This window comes from Cryptomeria japonica, chromosome 6 (assembly GCF_030272615.1).
Source record: "Cryptomeria japonica chromosome 6, Sugi_1.0, whole genome shotgun sequence".
Classification (NCBI taxonomy): Eukaryota; Viridiplantae; Streptophyta; class Pinopsida; order Cupressales; family Cupressaceae; genus Cryptomeria; species Cryptomeria japonica.
In genome coordinates, this window is record NC_081410.1 from 660,054,469 (window position 1) to 660,074,590 (window position 20,122).

At 35.6% G+C, this 20,122-nt stretch overlaps 1 protein-coding gene across 1 annotated transcript in view; it reads left to right on the forward strand.

The window, feature by feature from the left end:
- The first annotated feature begins 251 nt into the window (after window positions 1-251).
- The window catches only part of LOC131855990 (uncharacterized), a 32,105-nt gene continuing 12,234 nt past the window's right edge, over window positions 252-20,122 (forward strand). Inside the window, exons 1-2 of the mRNA XM_059222251.1 lie at window positions 252-435; window positions 1,043-1,173. Of these exons, the coding sequence (XP_059078234.1) occupies window positions 252-435; window positions 1,043-1,173 (315 nt within the window). The remainder of the gene's footprint in view (window positions 436-1,042; window positions 1,174-20,122) is intronic.

Consider the following 20,122-nt stretch of genomic DNA (forward strand, 5'->3'; position numbering starts at 1 on the left):
CAACATATAAGATAGCATCTAATCACCAAATCAAAACCAAATGACTAAACATGTATCTGAGTAGCATGAATAGCAGATCTAAGCCAATTCCATAAACCAAAGCATATCAGAGTATACTGGATCATCATGATCTAATCAACCAGAAACCAAACAACTTACCGAGACCAAAAGGATATTGGTAAAGCAGCCAAAACAACTAGTGTTGACATCAATGAGAAAACATCAATGCAACACATAATCAATTCCTTAAAATGGCCAACATTATGTTGCTATGTCTCTGGTGGCCTCTGAGACAAAATCTGAGGAGGAATCAAGCAAGGCTAAGAAGAAAGGAGAATTTTCTAGAGTGGTGGGGAAGCCGCACTCTGGTGGAGCCTCGCAAAAAAAGAAAGCTAAATTTGAACATGCCCCTATCAGAAGGCCCAAGAGAGGAAGGTAAGTGAGAACTCAACCTATCAAAGATCCTGAATCTGGTAAATCAACATCTGTTCCTTCATTATCAACGAACCAAATGATAGATGAAATAGTTGTTGATGGGAACTTGAAGAATCTTGGAGCTTATTATGAAAATATAGATGAGGGAGATGAGAGAAATGTTGAAGAAGTTGTTTTATACTTGCAAAATTTTAGTAAAACATTGATTGAGCTGGAAAAGAGCATCCCCAAAGACCTATACAATATTATTAAAGCAAGGAGACTAACAGCTAGCAATACAAATAAGGAAATGAAAGAAAGGGAGTTGATAATTTTTGCACCTATATCACCCGAGATGAAGTCAAAAGGTTCATTGAGGAAGCTAATAAGAAAGAATTTCGAAGCAAAAATAGGGTAAATAGATTGATGATTGGCAAGGTGGAAGAGGTAAGAAAGGAAACTGAAGATATATGGAGAAAAATAATTGTGAATGATCCTTTGTATGAAGATGCACTTAAGTCTTCTTATCCGAAAGAAAAATAAGGTGTTTTCGGTGATCAAAAGGATGAAACTCAGACTGAGGGACATCCAAAAGATCAAGGCAACACAACTCTTTATGCTGAGACAGGTGATAATCCTCTGGTGGTAGACAATTCAACAACCTCTGAGATACAAAAGGATGACACTGCACCAAGTGGCAACACAAGTGCACAAGATAACAGGGATGGAGTAGAGAAAAAGGAACTTGAGAAAACAAAGGTAAAGGTTGTTGAGGTAGACAAGGGCAAAGGAGTTGTTGATTCGACAATTGACACTCCTACAGTTACAAGGACCTCACCTCAAATCTAAATTAATCTAGAGGGTCCTCTTAACCTTGGACAAATGTCTCCTGCCGAGAAGCTAATGCTTGCAACAACTGTTCAAGCTCAGGCCAGTCAGGATCTGGTAAAATATGAGTCAGAAGATAAAAATCTCATTTTGATGATTTTCGATGTTTTGCAGAAGGTGGCTCCAGATGTATAGCTAGATTATAATTCTATCCCCTTCGGTAAATTGTTACAATTGATTAATAGTATAAATACTAGTTTTGATTCTTTAGAAAAGTCTACTACTAAGAAAGTTTTGGATAGATTCAAGGATGTAAGGATGCAGACATTTTAGAAGATGATTGAAGATGATAGAGTGAGATTGAATAAAGGTCTGGAGGTTATTTCAGATGCATTGACAGAAGGTGGTAAATTGTACAAGTCTTGTCTAATTTTTCCCAAATTCATTGTAGATATAGAGAAGCAAATAAGTGTTTGACAGGGCAAACTTGCTAGTATTTCTCAATCCTTTGATCCCAATGTAGCTCTAACCAGTAGTGTTGAAGGACAAATATTGGCTCTAAATGATTAGATCTCAAGCCTCAATGCAGACAAGGACAAAATTTTGAGGAGAGTTGGTGAACTCCAGAACTTGATTGTCCCGTAGTTGGACACCATGTTAAGCAATAAGGTAAATTCTATGAAGGAAATGGCCCAACCTGTGCCATCTGATCTGAAGGAAGTAGAGATTCATGAAACTGTATTTAGTGCATTCATTATAGTTTTGGATATCCTGAAGAGTGGGTGGGACACTCACCTAGGATTTTTGAAGACCATTTATGCTGACATCTTTAAGTATTTGTAAAGTCTCTGGCAAGTATCTTTGTATATAAATTTTGGATGACACCCCATCTTTGGCATTGCTATCAAAGGGGGAGAGAAAAGGTGAAAAATGTACAACATAGAAGAGTGTAACTATAGGTTTCATAATTCTTTGTCTAAGGGGGAGCCTTAGAAATTATTTTGATCCAATGTATAGTTCTCAACACAACCATTTTTCACAAGTGTTGCCATCAATGCCAAAGGGGGAGATTGTAAGCAACACGAATCTTGATTTCCAGAAGAGGATGTAAACTGGTAAGCTAGTTAACTAGTATTTCAGGATGGACAGAGCAGTTTTGGTCCAGAAGATTTCTGGTGATTGCGAAGATATGAATCATGTATGGGTTGATTGAGTTGACATAAAGATATTACTTTATTGTTGTTTTGGTGATTGACATTCATCTTTGGTGATTCGGTCAAGCCAACATGTGACTACATGTTACACTAGTAGATTGAAATGATAAATGATCTATTTTGTGATAGCAGATATATGAGTTTCATATGGGATATATTTTTGGAGTGTGGTATGAAATTGAATGCGAGTGAGTGGTGATCAAGAATCTGTTTTGGCACAGTTTCATGTGCACATTCTTGATCTGGTAGCTGACTGAGATAAAAAACATGACATAACAAAGAAGAACACCAGAGGTGAAACAATCAGTATATTTGACACTTAACCAGAACTCATCCTGACATTATAGATGCTATTTTGGACTTCATTTACTATAATTCATCATTGTAATTAATGAGTAAGGCAGTGAGCCTTCTGGGGTTGCAACCATTGTTGTATTTGAGCAGTGAGCTCTAGACAGTGCGCCTGAATGCCTGTGCATTCCCCTATTGTAATATTGTCTTTCTACTGGCCATAGTGGAATAATATTGTGGGTTCAAATCCCATCGTGGTTTTTCCCATTTGGGTTTCCACATAAAAATCCAGTGTTATGATTTTGTGGTTGATTATTTTATGTTCCCGCATTTCAATTTCATTTGTATGCTTTTAGTGGTTTAAAGTTAAATCAGAAAATTTATTAACCAGTAGATCACTGATTCACCTCCCCCTCTCAGTGATTACTGATTCCAACATGATGTTGGGGAAAGGGGTTGACATGCTGATGGGAAACATAATAAGACTCTTTCAGCTACTGGTAAGCATATGCAGGCTGCCAAAAAGGCTGTACAGGGGTGGGGGGGAGGCAAGCGTAAGGAAGTCTCATAACTTGTTGTAGTAGGGGAAAATGAAGCAAAAATGGAAGCATAACCAACTTGATATCGTTGATAGGGAGGTGGAATGCTTGCATTTTCATGGAAGGGAGGTGGAAACATGCATCATTTGTAATATCCTTCCATGCTAAAGCATAAGGAAAGCAAGAGATCTACAAATGATGTTTTAAACAAGAGCCAAAGGTCTGTTCAAAATAGAGAACTAGGTACATACCAATTAGAATCACCTAAATGATTCGAACTTGCAGAGTCGCTAGGTGCTTGCAAAATACCTCGTTAAAGCTGAAAAACATTGAAGAATGCACCAAATCTCTAGTGGACAATGTAAAACTCACAAAATTCAGTCCCACTAGGCAATGCCAGAAAAAGAAATAAGATAATATCTACAAGACCCATAAAACTGAAAAGCAAAATGAGATAAAGCGGTTAACAATGTAACACTGTTTTGCCTAAAATATGAAAACCATGTAAATATGAACCAATAATTACCTGTGTTTTGATGAGGTATAAGAGTAGTGTGCAATTCCACAAATTGAATATGTACAATTTGAATTTTATATATTTTATATGAATAAAATGAATGAGCATGAAAAGGGTATGAAATTCATAAATATAAAATTAAGAACTACAAAACTGAAAAGCAAAATGAGATAAAGCGGTTAACAATGAAATGTTGTTTTGCCTAAAATATGAAAACCATGTAAATATGAACCAAAAGATTTAATCAGGAAGTGACTATAACCTGTGTTTGTACAAGCAGATGAGACCTAAAGAAACCCCAACAACATATGAAAATAAATATAAATTAAGACCTACACAACTGAAAAGCAAAATGAGATAAAGAGGTTAACAATGAAATGTTGTTTTGCCTAAAATACGAAAACATGTAAATATGAACCAATAATTACCTATGTTTTGATAAGGGATAAGAGTATTATGCAATTCCACAAATTGAATTTGAACAATCTACACTATATAAATTTTATATGAATAAAATGTGTGAGCATGAAAAGGGTATGAAATTCATAAATATAAAATTAAGACCTACAAAACTAAAAAGCAAAATGAGATAAAGTGGTTAATAATGAAACACAATTTTTCCTAAAAAATGAAAATTATGTAAATATGAACCATTAATTACCCGTGTTTCGATGAGGGATAAGAGTAGTGCGCAATTCCACAAATTGAATATACACAATCTGCAATTTATATATTTTGTATGAATAAAATGCATGAGCATGAAAAGGGTATGAGATTCATAAAAATGTGTGCATGGAAGGTTTAATTAGGAGACATTGTGCAAAGATTGTTATATAAATTTACACAATTTAATGTTTGTTTGACCAAAATTCCAAAGCAAGCACACATAAATTGTGAGAAACCCTAAAAAAGAAACATGAAATCACTCGTCCTTCACAGTGATTTTACAAAATTTCCTTTGTTTCAATCATACCAAAGACATGTATATCTATAAGTAGCTTATATTATAGTTTAGCAAATACAATCAAGTGAAGAACTTATATTACCTATTGTATCCAAATCTTGAGAGGGCTATTCCTGTTGGAAAAGAGCCATTGAGTTGATTGTTTGAGATATTTTTGAAAAATTCAAGTTATGAAAATATATGTTAGTGATACTCTTCAAGTTTTCAAATTTCTAATAATAGTAGACGTCATTGGTTGGATAGTAAAGGTTCAAGAGAATAATGACTTAAAGAGAAATGAAGGTTAGAAAGATGGGCAAGTGAGCTAGGTATTTTCCCACTAAACTTGTTCCCAGAAAGATCAAGGGCAATCAGATTTCTTAACTTCCCCAAACTTCTTTGCAAGCTTCCACTCATTGAATTGCAGAATAAATGCCTAGAAAATATCCCACATGCCGAGTTTTAACTTTCTTTTATCTTAGAGTATATATATATATAAATATATATATATATATATATATATACATATACATATATATATACATATACATATACATATGTATATACATATACATATGTATATATATATATACATATGTATATATATATATATATATATATATATACATATGTATATATGTATATACATATATACATATACATATGTATATGTATATACATATGTATATGTATATACATATGTATATGTGTATACATATGTATATATATATATACATATATATACATATATATATCTATATATATATATGTATATATATATACATATGTATATATATATATATGTATATATATGTATATGTATATATATATGTATATATATATATATGTATATATATATATATATGTATATATATGTATATATATATATATTTATAAATGTAGACAATCAAATTTATTTATATGCAATAAAGGAAATGAAGTTGTTAACACATGCTTATGTGGACAAGCAAAAGAGTAAAATATTTAACCTTGAAGTGACTATACCCTCTGTTTCTACAAGCAAATGAGACCCTAAGAGACTGTTAGGCCCAATATAGAAAGCTAATGTACTGAGAGGGGAGGGGTGAATTAGTACTCCAAAACTTTTCCTTTGTAATAACCTTACTGTTATGCATAAACAAAATAGTGCAGTAACATAAAATAAAACTATAATCAATAGATAACAGTCATACATGATTCACTCCATAACACATATATTTTGGTCATGCAGAAACTCTTGGTTAGAGAGAAAAACTGCGGTGGGGATGACACCCACAACTTCACTACTGCAATAATAAAGAATGCTCGGTTAGAGCTACATTTAGCTATTTCTGATAGCTTACCCTATTAGGAGTATTAAGATCAGTTAGATCTACCTTACTAAAGGATTTGTACAACACTATATAAGTGTAGCACCTGGTTAAAGGATTTATAATTTATAGACTTGGTTAGAGTCTTTTACCCGGTTAAAGGTTTCTCTTACAACTTCAAAATATTACAATATAATCATTACAAATATCTACAACTTTACATCTGAAATGTTAAAGCAGATTCTATGTGCTCTGAATAAGATTACCTAGCTTGTAGTATACCTTGGTAAACCATAATGAAACTCGATAAACCCTTCTGTTTACTCTGTTCTTCGACTGTTCACTGATAACCTTCTCGGTGACCTCTTTGTGTCTCTGTAATAGTCTTCCTTCATGTATACACACTGCAATCTCATTGCATCTCTTATCACATCATATCATGTCTTATGTCTAACCCTAGAATCATGCTATATATATAGATCTCTTATAGCGGTGATCTGATTCATTGCTTCGATCTTACAAAAATATTCTTCGATTAAACAAAATATCTCATAGGTTAGATTGATCTTGTAATCATGCACAATCTCCTAGTGCAATTTCCAATGCAAAAAATGGTTAGATGTGCCTCGATCTTGTAACACGTTTTCATGTGCATGTCCAGGTTCAATGTATCTAGTAAGATGTTTCACTTGATGAATATCAACTCGGTGAGTTAACTTTACCACTCGGTAGCCATGAACCTTTACTCGGTAAACAACTCAGTGAATACTGTGTTCTATGACTACTTTCTTTAGTAACCGACTAGACTGTTCATACCAACTTCTCTGTGTGTACTGACTGCATGATTCGATAATACTAACCGACTAGAATATAGTATGACTTTGGATATGAAACTAATGGAAATTTGATAAGTAGTAACAATCTCCCCTTTTGACATTATTTGAGATGTTTGACAAAAACTACTTAAAAAGTCATAACTCAAAAAAAATATATACTTGACAAAATGACTATACTTGACAATATGTACAATAGTCAATAGTATATGTAGATATACTCCCCTTATCATTATCTTGTACATAACTCTGAATTTTGCATGTTCGGTTCAGTTCTATACTGTACTTGTGTGCTCTATATATTCTGCTTGGTAGACTCCCCTTGTATACAATACTCAAAATTGTGTTATCAAAACTGTACTATTCTCCAAGTGTAGAATTACTCCCCCTTTGCTGGGCTTTCCTCCCCTGTGTAGTAACATAATATTACTCCCCATTTTTGACAAACATTAAAAACTTAATTTGCATCCGGAGGTGGTAACTGATCAAAAATAGTCTTATACTTGGTCCGGGCGTCAGTGAGGGCGACTGAGAGTGAGTCCTTGAGACTTTCCATTAATGAGTTCTATGCTTGAATATTAGATAGGAGTGATATCAAGCCATCAAGAGTGCTTCTTTCTTGGGTAGTTGATAAGCTTGTAGCTCAGGTAAGCTGCTCTTGGACTGATGAGAGATGAGGAAGGAATAATGTTTGAAGGGTCATTATATCCATCCTAATTTTATGCTCTTCATTCCTCAGTTCTAACTGTTGAGCCATGAGTTGTTGTAGCTTTTTGTAAAAAGTCTGAATTGAATTAGGCTCAGTGGTCAACTTGGAGGAGAGATCGGTGATCTCTTTCTCAATTGCATCAGTTTTATTTTTGATGTCTTTAATAAATAAAGAAAATGTACACAATTTCTGGAATAAATAAAGAATGTGCTTGAGTTGAGGGGTCAACTTAGCAATGAATTTGACAAGTTTTACCTTGCCAACAACAATTGATTTTTGGACTTCCTATATCATTTTTGCTGTGAGCTCTTTATCCTTGAGCTTGCTTAGATATTCGGATGCATCAACTCCAGATGTTTCAATCTGATTAAGGAGTTCATCCAACTGAATATGGATGGCTGCATCGGTTGACATTGTTGCTGATGGTAGCATTTCTGTGAGCAGTGTCCTAACCTTTTGAAGTACCTTGTTCTTTTTCTATATTGCCAGTTGTTTCTCTTTTTTGGCCTTTGCTTTGCATAGTTCACCGAATTCAGTGAGTTCTTGCCCTTTTAATTTGGAGATGTCAACATTGGGCAACACGATCAGTTTAGATAAGTCAAATTTAAAACCATGCTTTCTCACCTTTTTCTCTTTTCCTTTTGTCTGGGGCACTAAGACAAGTGCTTGTGAGGCGTGCTGTCCCTCAGTAGGTTGCTCGATAGATGCAACACTTTGCACTGTTCCTGTAGCAGTTGCAGTGTCTTTGGATGGCTTGGTTCTAGGCGTCTCTGCTGTAATATTTGCTATGCTTGTCTATCCCTGAGATGATTGATCTTTTGTTGTGTCTGCTGCACTTCAGATTTGTTACCTACATCTTCTACAACTTCAGATTTGTTACCTTTGGTAACTTGTTCGGTGTCCTTGGGGGCTTCGGTTGGTATTGTTGGCTTCACCGGCGGATAAGGCTGAACTTGTTCTAAGACTGATTCACTAGACACAAGTTTTGCATAAGTGGTGCCTTCAATCATTTCTTGCTCTGGTGCGGCTTCATCCATTACATCTTCATCAATTTGTATTGTGTCAACCGGGTCTGGACCTTGCTCAGTGACATCAACAATTTCAATTTGAGATTGTTCACCGACATCCTTTTGTTTGAAGATCTCCTGCCACTTGGCCTTAGTCTCATTCTCCACGTCAATATATAGCCCATTCATCAATTTTAAGGCTCTTTGTTTCACAAGAAATTTTGAATTGTATGTGGACAAATGCTCCTTGATTTCAGCTACAGACATGTTAGGAAATAAGTGGACAAGACTTCTTTCTCTTATTTGTCTCTCTGAATCTGATGCTCTGCAAAAAGGATTAGAAAATCTGTTTGATGGCAACACACACAAGAGCACAAGAAACAAACGTTAGTGTTAGCAACAAAAGATTATCCTAAACAGGCATATCAAGAGAGATATTAAGCATGAAATAGAAAGCATATAAACATAGAATGAAATAGCTAATCAAGATGCTCATAGTTGCTCCTCCCTTGTTCCTCTCCTCTCCAAGTCCCAAATGAGTGTAGCTCTCAGCTTTTAGCACTATGGATGCTTATGGAGGATTGAGATTTAATACTAAGCTTCAAATATGAAATGAAAAGCTAAATACTATGCTAGAGTAGATAGTGATGCTATGAAAAAGCTCTATGCTAATGCCAGTATAACAACAATACTCTAAAATGCTTCTCTTGCTTGAGGAGAAGGGTTCTATTTATAGAAGAAATGGGGAAATGAAGGGTTAAGATTGAATGGTTTAATCAAGGGCCAAGTTTGAAAGTTGGGGATCCATGTAAGAAATACTCTGGTCATCTTGAATCTTTATGTCAAGTTGCTTGTATTTTCTTACAACATTTTAAAGCTCAATGATGAAAAATAAAGCACCATGGATCGTCATTCCATCTCATTTGTATCTATTGCATTTCGTTGTATTCCATCCATCCATACATTCATAAATAGCTGCATATCATTCATACATAGTAATGACAATGGATACTCTATTTTCCTCTTCTTCCATAGGAATGTAATAGGTCCTCCATTTCTTCTATCTAACATTGCACCCCCCCCCACCCTCCCCATCTCAATAATCAGCATCACATACCCTACATCGTGTCCCAATCAGCCTAATCAAGCCACGTTCATCACCATCCATCTCTAACTAGGAGGGATTGTGTTTCCTATCCTAAGTCATCCAATAAGTCAAGAAAGTTACTCTATCTGCACAGATACATCGTCTCACACACACCTAGACTATCAACAGATACTCTGATCACGTATCTTCGGGTCTCAACAGGTAATCGATTATGGTAATCCTAGACTACATCAGGCATTTATCATAATGACCTAGTCTCAACGGGGCTGCCATGATTCCCCACAACCATCCATCACACGCACATACTATCAATTGATCAACCAATCAAACACAATCCAACGGACAATTACATCAATTGTCTACGTCTCAACGAGTATTTTGCTTCATATACCTTGACTTCATCGGGCAATTACATCAATTGTCTAAGTCACATCAGGTCACTTTGATTCACTTACTCAGACTTTATCATGTCCAAGCGACCAACTGACATCAACTGTCACGCTTTGACTTGACCGGGGCAATTAAACCGATTGCACCAGATTGTCCAAACAATTTTGATCAATTGTATAGCATCAATCCAAACCACACACTACATCTGCTATGTATCTCTTGCATGACCTCAGGGTACTCACTGGCTTGTTGTTTCTTCATATTCACTCCATTTTCTCCCATTCTTTCATCATTAGTTCTAATTTCTTCTATTCTACCTCCCCTCCACTTTTCATTCTTTTTCGAGAGATCGCCCGATTTTTCAAAAAAAATTCGGCCCATCTCTCGAGGGGGCATACCACCCATTAAATTTACATTTTATGGGGCATTTCTTCACACCTATTTTTCTTTCTTTGAAACGACGCGATAAACCACACCGTCTCAAAGAGGGGCAAATGTAGTCACATAAATTTGTCCACTTAATTAAATGAATACTTAGTATTTATTTGATTATTTAACCATCAATTAATAATTAATTAAATTAATATTTAATTAATTCATCTTAACCCTATTCTTCTATTAATTAAATAAATTATTCAATTTATTTGATTTAATTCACTTAACCAAATTCAGACCATTAATTAAATAAATAAATCATATTTATTTAATTAAATCTTCTCTCACATTTAAATAAATTAATATTTATTTAAAACCCCCAAAATCCCACCTCTCACATTTAAATAAATAAATCATTTATTTAAATCACCTTTATCCTCCACCCACTTGTATTTTCCTACAAAAGCAAGTTGCACAACTATTTTAAATAAATTATTTATTTAAAATCCTATTTATCCTCCACCCACTTGTATTTTCCTACAAAAGCAAGTTGCACAACTATTTTAAATAAATTATTTATTTAAAATCCTATTTATCCTCACCCACTTGAAACCTTTAATGGTTTCCCTTAAAGTAGTCAAACTTGATGGCTTTAAAGTCTTCAAACTTGATGGCTTCCTTCTATAGTCTTCTTAAGACTTTAATGGTTTTCCTTAAAGTCTTCAAGCCTTTAATGGTTTCCCTCAAAGTCTTCAAGCATTTTAATGCTTTATCTTCTTTTTCTCATTTAAATAAATTAATATTTATTTAAATATTTATCCAAATGCAACTTACACCATTTAATTGAAATAAATGATTTTATTTTAATTGAAAATACCAAAATTTCTCCCACTTGCATTTTCCTACAAAATCCACTTGTATGCCTAAACCCCTTCTAGATTCTTCTAAACCCTTCCTAATTAGCCTAATCCATCCCCTAAATATTGTCACATTCCTAAGCAAATTGGAGTCACTTCTCAAAGACTCCAAAGTCTTTGAAAAGCAATTAATGCTTTGTGTGTTCAACAAATTAACCCTCAAAGTCTTGGATAACCTTTGAAGGCTTTCAACCTTCAACCACTTAATCCCCAAAGTCTCCAATAACCATTAATGGTTAATTCAACCCTCCCACATGGTTAAAACATTTGTTTTGACTCAACCTCTACCCAACCCAAAGGTCTCATCAGGCCATTAATGCTTTGACCATGATTATCTCTTAAACATTTGCTGACGCCATGGCTACCATCGCATCTCTCTTAGATCTTCCACAGAATTCAACACGCTATGAGTTCTTGGTAGAACAGCTTTGGATCCCTGCTTATGATATCCCTGAATCTGAAATGATATGCCGCCTTGTTGGTTTTGAATCCCCATGGTACGGTGAGTTCTACACCTATCTCCGCGATCACACCCCTCCTCCCAACCAATCGAATAACCAACGAAAAACCTTCATTCGCCAAACTGCTCGATATACCATTATTGCCAAAACCCTATACCGACGCAGTCTTGATGGTACTCTCCTTCGATGTCTAGAACAAGGTGAGATAACAAAGGCTTTGGAAGAGGTACATGAAGGAATTTGCGGGACTCACTCAAGTGGTCCATCACTAGCCAAGAAGATCATGCGAGCTGGATACTATTGGCCATCTATGGAAAAGGATTCCTACTACTTTGTCAGGAAGTGCAAGAAATGTCAAGTTCACGGTGACCTGATACATGCACCAGCACAGGAACTGCAACCAATCACAACACCATGGCCTTTTTGTCAATGGGGCCTTGACCTTGTCGGTAAAATTCATCCATCTTCATCCAACGGCCATAAATTCATTATTACCGCCACCGAATATTTCACCAAGTGGATCAAAGCTGTTCCACTTACCCAAGTCACCGGCAAGAAGATCGCCTCATTCATCCTCAACTATATCATCTGCCGGTATGGTGTACCCATGTCCATCGTCACAGATAACGGTCTTCCTTTCAAAAATCAGGATGTCCGTGAGCTTTGTGAGAAATTTCATATCCAACACCGCTTTTCCACTCCCTATTACCCACAAGGCAATGGTCAGGCCGAAGCATCCAATAAAAACATATTGAGGATCCTAAAGAAGACAGTCAATGATGCCGGCCGTGATTGGCATGTTCAATTGAATCCAGCGCTATGGGCATATCGAACTAGCATTCGGACCCCTACAGGTGCAACTCCTTATTCATTGGTCTATGGTGTTGAAGCTATCTTACCTATTGAGGTCGAGATACCATCCTTACGAGTTTCATTGCACAATCTCATCGATGATGAAGCATACAGAGTATCTCGTCTTCAGGACTTAGAGTTACTAGATGAGAAGCAACAAGCTGCATACAATCACCTCAAAGCCTATCAGCAGCGCATGAGTAGAAGCTACAATCACCGAGTTAGATCTCGTACATTTGAGGTAGGTGATCTTGTTCTTCGAGAAAATCCTCGCAACCAACCAAACAGAGAACATCAAGGCAAGTTTGAATCAAACTGGTTGGGCCCATATGTTGTCACTGCTGTATTTGGGTCTGGGGCATATCAGTTGGCTACATCAGACGGAGAACCGCTCACAGATCCAATCAATAGCATGCACCTCAAACGGTTTTATACCTAAGGTGTACAGAGCATCAGGCTCCCCTACATATCAGAAAAATACCAAAAACATTCAGAAAATGTCCTGAAGAAAATACAAAAACATTCAAAAAAGTAAAGAAAAATCATGCATCCAAACGGTGAACAACCACTCCAGTGGCACCTTGGGTAAGTACGATGGCGAAAACCTGGCAAACAGGCACCACTCGTAAAGGCAATGGCTCCAGTATCTTTCAGGCTCGTTGCGATCACATTCATACATACACACATCCATCCATCTAACCATGGCTTGTTATTTGATCTGTAATCCAAGAAAGTACTTCATGCATCTGGCATCCCGCTTTTTCATAAATCATGTCCAACTTGGGGGCAATGCCCTTACAATCTAGATAATGGAAGTGGATTCTACATTACTGGTGATTCATTGGCAAAAACATTCAAAAATGTCTCGCAAAATACAAAAACATTCAAAAATGTCTCGCAAAATACAAAAACATTCAAAAATGTCTCGCAAAATACAAAAACATTCAAAAATGTCTCGCAAAATCCAAAAACATTCAAAAATGTCTCGCAAAATCCAAAAACATTCAAAAACTATTACACAAAATCCAAAAACATCGAAAAACCCATCGAAAATCACACCAAAACATGGCAACATCTTGTACATACCCATCCATGCAGATACCAAAATAAACATTGACAAACTACTCACACAATGACCATTTACCAATCAACCACACACTCAACATCAACAATCAAACTGTCTTCAACAAGGATGCATCATTCCTTACCAAAACACAGACAAGATGACATTTTCTTTGACAAGAAAATTATGTTAAGCTATCAAATGCTTGGTTGATTCGTGAGTAATTCATTTGTTTATTTGTATTAGGATCTTTCAGCATTGTTTTGTATTGTTTGCGCATTATTTCCGATGAAGTTCTGGGGCATGTACTAATGGTGTCTACGTGGGAAGTTCACCAAGCTACGTGATCTTATGCCAAATGCAGTCATAGATCACTACGGCTTGCTGACTACAGCGTATACCTCGACCATATGAGCATGAACCATTACCAAGGATCCTTATTCTTTATTCTTTATGTATATATTGTTTGTTTGCAGGTACAATTCTCTTTCTTTGGTTCCTCCTACCTCGTCCAAACTGGATAAAGGTTTTATTTCTTTGTACGGTATGCACTTGTCTCAGGATATGATCAGCCTAAGATCAAGGAGGACGATCCAAGTCATGCATGAACGGAGATAATCCTTGTCTGTTCCGCAAGCAATACTCAGGTCAACTTGATCCATTATATCAAGTTGCTTGTGATGTCATGGAAATGGGGACAAGGCAACAACAAAGTTCAATGTTAATAAGTTAGTTTCAACCATAAAAACAAAACAAAGAACTAAAAACCATTCCAAACATATCAAGAGAGATTTCAAAAAGCATGAAAGAAGTTTAACAAAATAAAAGAAAGGAGAAGAGTCTCCCTAATATGCTTCCATGATGCCTTTTGATGCTTCTCCCTTGTTTCTCTCCTCTCCAAGTCCCAAATGAGTGTAGCTCTCAGCTTTTAGCACTAGCCATGGATGCCATATGGAGATTCAAGATGGTTGAATATGATAAGCAAATACTATGCAAGAGTAGATAGTGATGCTATGAAAAAGCTCTATGCTAATGCCAGTATAACAACAATACTCTAAAATGCTTCTCTTGCTTGAGGAGAAGGGTTCTATTTATAGAAGAAATGGGGAAATGAAGGGTTAAGATTGAATGGTTTAATCAAGGGCCAAGTTTGAAAGTTGGGGATCCATGTGCACAATTGGCACCAATAAAATGGTGACAAGTGTCAACATAGGATTGGGTTGAGAGAAGAGGTTGGAGGCATTAAAGGCCTGAGAAGACCTCATGGTTATCTAGAAGGTAAGGGTCAAGTCTAAATTAAGATTACCCATTGGATTAAGAGTTAATCCAAGGATAAACCTTTGTGCAAATGTTTAAGAGATAATCATGGTCAAAGCATTAATGGCCTGATGAGACCTTTGGGTTGGGTAGAGGTTGAGTCAAAACAAATGTTTTAACCATGTGGGAGGGTTGAATTAACCATTAATGGTTATTGGAGACTTTGGGGATTAAGTGGTTGAAGGTTGAAAGCCTTCAAAGGTTATCCAAGACTTTGAGGGTTAATTTGTTGAACACACAAAGCATTAATTGCTTTTCAAAGACTTTGGAGTCTTTGAGAAGTGACTCCAATTTGCTTAGGAATGTGACAATATTTAGGGGATGGATTAGGCTAATTAGGAAGGGTTTAGAAGAATCTAGAAGGGGTTTAGGCATACAAGTGGATTTTGTAGGAAAATGCAAGTGGGAGAAATTTTGGTATTTTCAATTAAAATAAAATCATTTATTTCAATTAAATGGTGTAAGTTGCATTTGGATAAATATTTAAATAAATATTAATTTATTTAAATGAGAAAAAGAAGATAAAGCATTAAAATGCTTGAAGACTTTGAGGGAAACCATTAAAGGCTTGAAGACTTTAAGGAAAACCATTAAAGTCTTAAGAAGACTATAGAAGGAAGCCATCAAGTTTGAAGACTTTAAAGCCATCAAGTTTGACTACTTTAAGGGAAACCATTAAAGGTTTCAAGTGGGTGAGGATAAATAGGATTTTAAATAAATAATTTATTTAAAATAGTTGTGCAACTTGCTTTTGTAGGAAAATACAAGTGGGTGGAGGATAAATAGGATTTTAAATAAATAATTTATTTAAAATAGTTGTGCAACTTGCTTTTGTAGGAAAATACAAGTGGGTGGAGGATAAAGGTGATTTAAATAAATGATTTATTTATTTAAATGTGAGAGGTGGGATTTTGGGGGTTTTAAATAAATATTAATTTATTTAAATGTGAGAGAAGATTTAATTAAATAAATATGATTTATTTATTTAATTAATGGTCTGAATTTGGTTAAGTGAATTAAATCAAATAAATTGAATAATTTATTTAATTAATAGAAGAATAGGGTTAAGATGAATTAATTAAATATTAATTTAATTAATTATTAATTGATGGTTAAATAATCAAATAAATACTAAGTATTCATTTAATTAAGTGGACAAATTTATGTGACTACAGAATCCATTGCATATTTCCATCTGTTATCAATATGTGAGTAGAGTTCACTTGGAAGTGACTTTGCTAGTTCCAATGGTGCTAACCGAAACTTCAGAAGTGTACATATGACAACTTCTTCAATCTGTCATTTCTCATCATTGTTCCTAGACTCATACTTAACATATCTGAATCTTGCAAACCCACTATATTCCTTAAGATTGGCACAAAAGTTTTCAACACTATGAATGTTTGCCTTTTTGCTCTTCACAATCTGGAATTTGTTAGCATCATCAGACTCTGTATCACTCAACTCTTTTGCCAAAATGAGTCTCTGAGTAGATTTCTTGTAAGTCTTTGTTACCTTAGGAGCAGCAACAGTCTTTTGTTTCTTGCATGGTGATGCAACTGATGCTCTGGTGTTGGGTCTCTTTGTTGGTGGAGTCGGTAGGGCCTTTGAAATGTCCCATTTCTTTCTTTTTAGAACTTTTCCCTTCGGCAACTCTGTGCTCAATGTTATTACAGCCTCCTGTGCTTTTGATTCTTCCTCGGTAATGGCAAGATTGCCTTTGATAGGTGTAGATGAGGATTCTTCTCTGAATTTCTCAGATAAAGCTTTTATCATCTTTGTTTCTTTCCTTGTAGCCTTAGGAACTACAATGCTCATTTTTACTTTCTCCTTTACCTCTTCATAGGTTCCATACCTTAGTTCAGTTGCATGCCTTGGCAATGATAGGTAGGCATCAATTTGTTGCTGAGTGATGTCATGATCAATTACATAACCCATTGGTTGCAACGACTGAATCCTCGGTTCAACAACATTTACATAGCAGTAATCAGTGTCGACTTCAAAACAAATATTGTCCTTGTATTTTTCAGCCAGCTGTGGTGGGATCCTGTACCTGTTGTGCATTTTCTCTTGGAATTTGCTAAAGTAATCATCGATGACATCATTAAATTTATCTCCTAACTTCTTGATGTAATCATTGATCTGATGGGTGATAGGTCGGTGTAGCTCCCATACTACTTTACCGACTGAGGGAAAGAACTTTTCAAAATAGAAAAACATACAGACAAGTAGTGAACCAAACTTGAGTGTGTTTGCCGAGTTGTTCTTCTTCGACTTCCTTATTGTGTTCAGGTTCTCAAATAAGTTATTTAGTAGTACTTCACACAAGTCTACTTTCATTCCCTTCTTTACTATTTTGTTGGCCAGGTCCACTACAGCACATGGTACACTTTTTTCCCTTGCAGATTGGAAGAAACAGTAACTAATGACTCTAATTGCAAATTTCAGTTCAACATCAGTGACATTATTCAATTTCAGTCCTCGGTAATCAGATTCTACTCCGGTTAGACTGATTAGCTCCTTTTGTGATATCATTTTCTGTGCACGAACATGATCGTAGATGGGATATTCGGTGATCAGGTGAATGACTTCCTTCATGATCTTGAACGATTGCTCTTGTAGCCACATGAAATCATCATGTACTCTACTCAATACAAACTTAACCCATTGGGGTTTGAACACACGAGGATAGACTAGGGCTTCAGTTAATCCCTTGATTCTGATATGTTCAAATTTACTATCCAGTTTGCCATCAGTGCACAGTTCATCATATGTGTCACTAATCTCTACATGACCGAGTTCCTCAACATGACACTTGGTAAAGAATCTGACATCTTCTACCAATAAGACTCAATCCGGGATGAGTGAAAATGCAGTTTTATCATCCGGTTCTGAGGCGAATTTAGGAGTTAGGGAATACTTCAGAGATGGCTTCTCCACATTTTGGACAACTATAGGGTCTTGGATCTTGGGCACCATGGTAGATCTCGAGTAAAAATTTGACAGGTTATCCTTAGGGTTTACAAGTAGCTTACTCTTTACACTCGGTAGATACTAGCAATTTGACTAGATCAGAAACCAGCTAAACAATGTGAATAGATTGATGTAAATACCTTGAAAATTCGCTCTGACTGAAATTTGGTCACTTTGATTCGCTCTGCTCTGCTTCTCAAAAACTTGGAAAAAAGAAAATGACCGCGAAAACACTTTTAAGTACTCAAAAATACATTATCGGGCTCCGTGCAAGTTAGGTCATGGTATTAAATGCACTCAATTCACATTTTACCGATTTACTTCATTTTCTGTTTTCACCGAGTATTCAACTTTGCTTTGTTAACCGACTTGACAGGTTTCCTGTATACACCGACTTGACAGGTTTCCTGTATAGTATGTAAACTGACTAATTGCATCTTAACTATGCAGATTTTGAATTCTGTTCATAATAAAATAGGAACTGTTATGATTTAACTTTTAAAGAATGCAGTCCCTTCATACCTTTTCTTGACTAATTTGAAATAGGTGCACCTAACTCTATAGGTAAGGTGCTTTCTTCATCAGACATAATTTATTTCTTTTTCCAAATCATCTTGAATTTTTCTTTTATCTCCTCAGTGTCTCTTCTCAGTTGATCTCTACAATCTCCAGCTAAATGTCCAGCTTTGTGACAATGAAAACATGCCATACCGGGATTTCTCCATGATCTCTGGTTGTTCATTCCAAACCTTATAAAATAGTTGGCACTTATATGTCCATATCTTCCACAACATTCACACCATATCCTCGTATTGTAATCCCATGGTACTGCTGCATATTGTCAGTAAGAATCTGTGTGAGTTTGGTAACCTCCAGTGTTTGCTCGGTGTGGATACTTCATGTAGTTCTTTCGCTTAAACCAGCATCTCTCGGTACTATGTCCATATCTATTGCAGTTTTTACAAAACCCTTTGAATTTTGCCTTCTGATGGTTATTAACAGACTTTGTTCTACATTGATTAGGTATGTGACCATATTTATTGCAATTATAACAATATCCATTGGACTTAGAGATATTCGGTTGCTTACCTTTTCTGATTTGGCATATGTTGGCAGTATGACCTTGATTTCCACAGTAGTAGCAAATAAGCTTCTTCCTTTTGATGTTATTTCTTTTTTCAGCTTGTTTTGATGAATCTCCTTTCTCGGTAGTATTAATTCCTTTGTAGCTGAGTCCTCCATCTTTGTAGAGTCTTCTTGTATTCAGTTGCTCATCCAACATCTTTGATGCTTCATAACTTTTCTCCAATGATTCTTTGGATTTCTTTCCTGTTTCAAGTTCACCAGTCAACCTTGATACTTCAAGTTTCAATGATTGATTTTCATCATTCTTCAGAATTGCTTCATGATGAGCATAAACTAGTTGATCTGTCATATTTTGTTGAATACCAGTTAACCTCATGATTTCATCATCCTTATCAGATACTAGAGCTTCAAGTTGTTGTTTCTCTCTTTGTAGATCTCTTGCTTTATCCTCAGCTCTCCTTAATGCATCTAGATTTTCAGTCATTTGTGTATTGAAATATTCATGTTCTCTTTTCATTGCTTTTAGTTGATCAGCCAATGCTTTGTTCTTTTCTTTCAACATTCCAATCATTTCTTCAGTTTCTTCAGATATACTGTTCTCAGATGATGTCTCAATTTTTTCCACTAGCTCTTGAGAATCCTGCAAGTCATCAGATAATCTTCTCCTTACTTTCAAAGATTTTGGCATTTGCCTCTGCATGTCTGCAATCACTTGATTTGTATTATCTAGCTCTTCTTGAAGATGCACAATCCTCTGAGATTGTTTGTAGCCTTCCATTGCTAAGATCTTTCTCTTTAGGTGGTTAAACCCTTTTCCAAGATTCAAGCTCTGATACCAATTGTTAGGCCCAATATAGAAAGCTAATGTACTGAGAGGGGAGGGGTGAATCAGTACTCCAAAACTTTTCCTTTGTAATAACCTTGCTGTTATGCATAAATAGAATAGTGTAGTAACATAAAATAAAACTATAATCA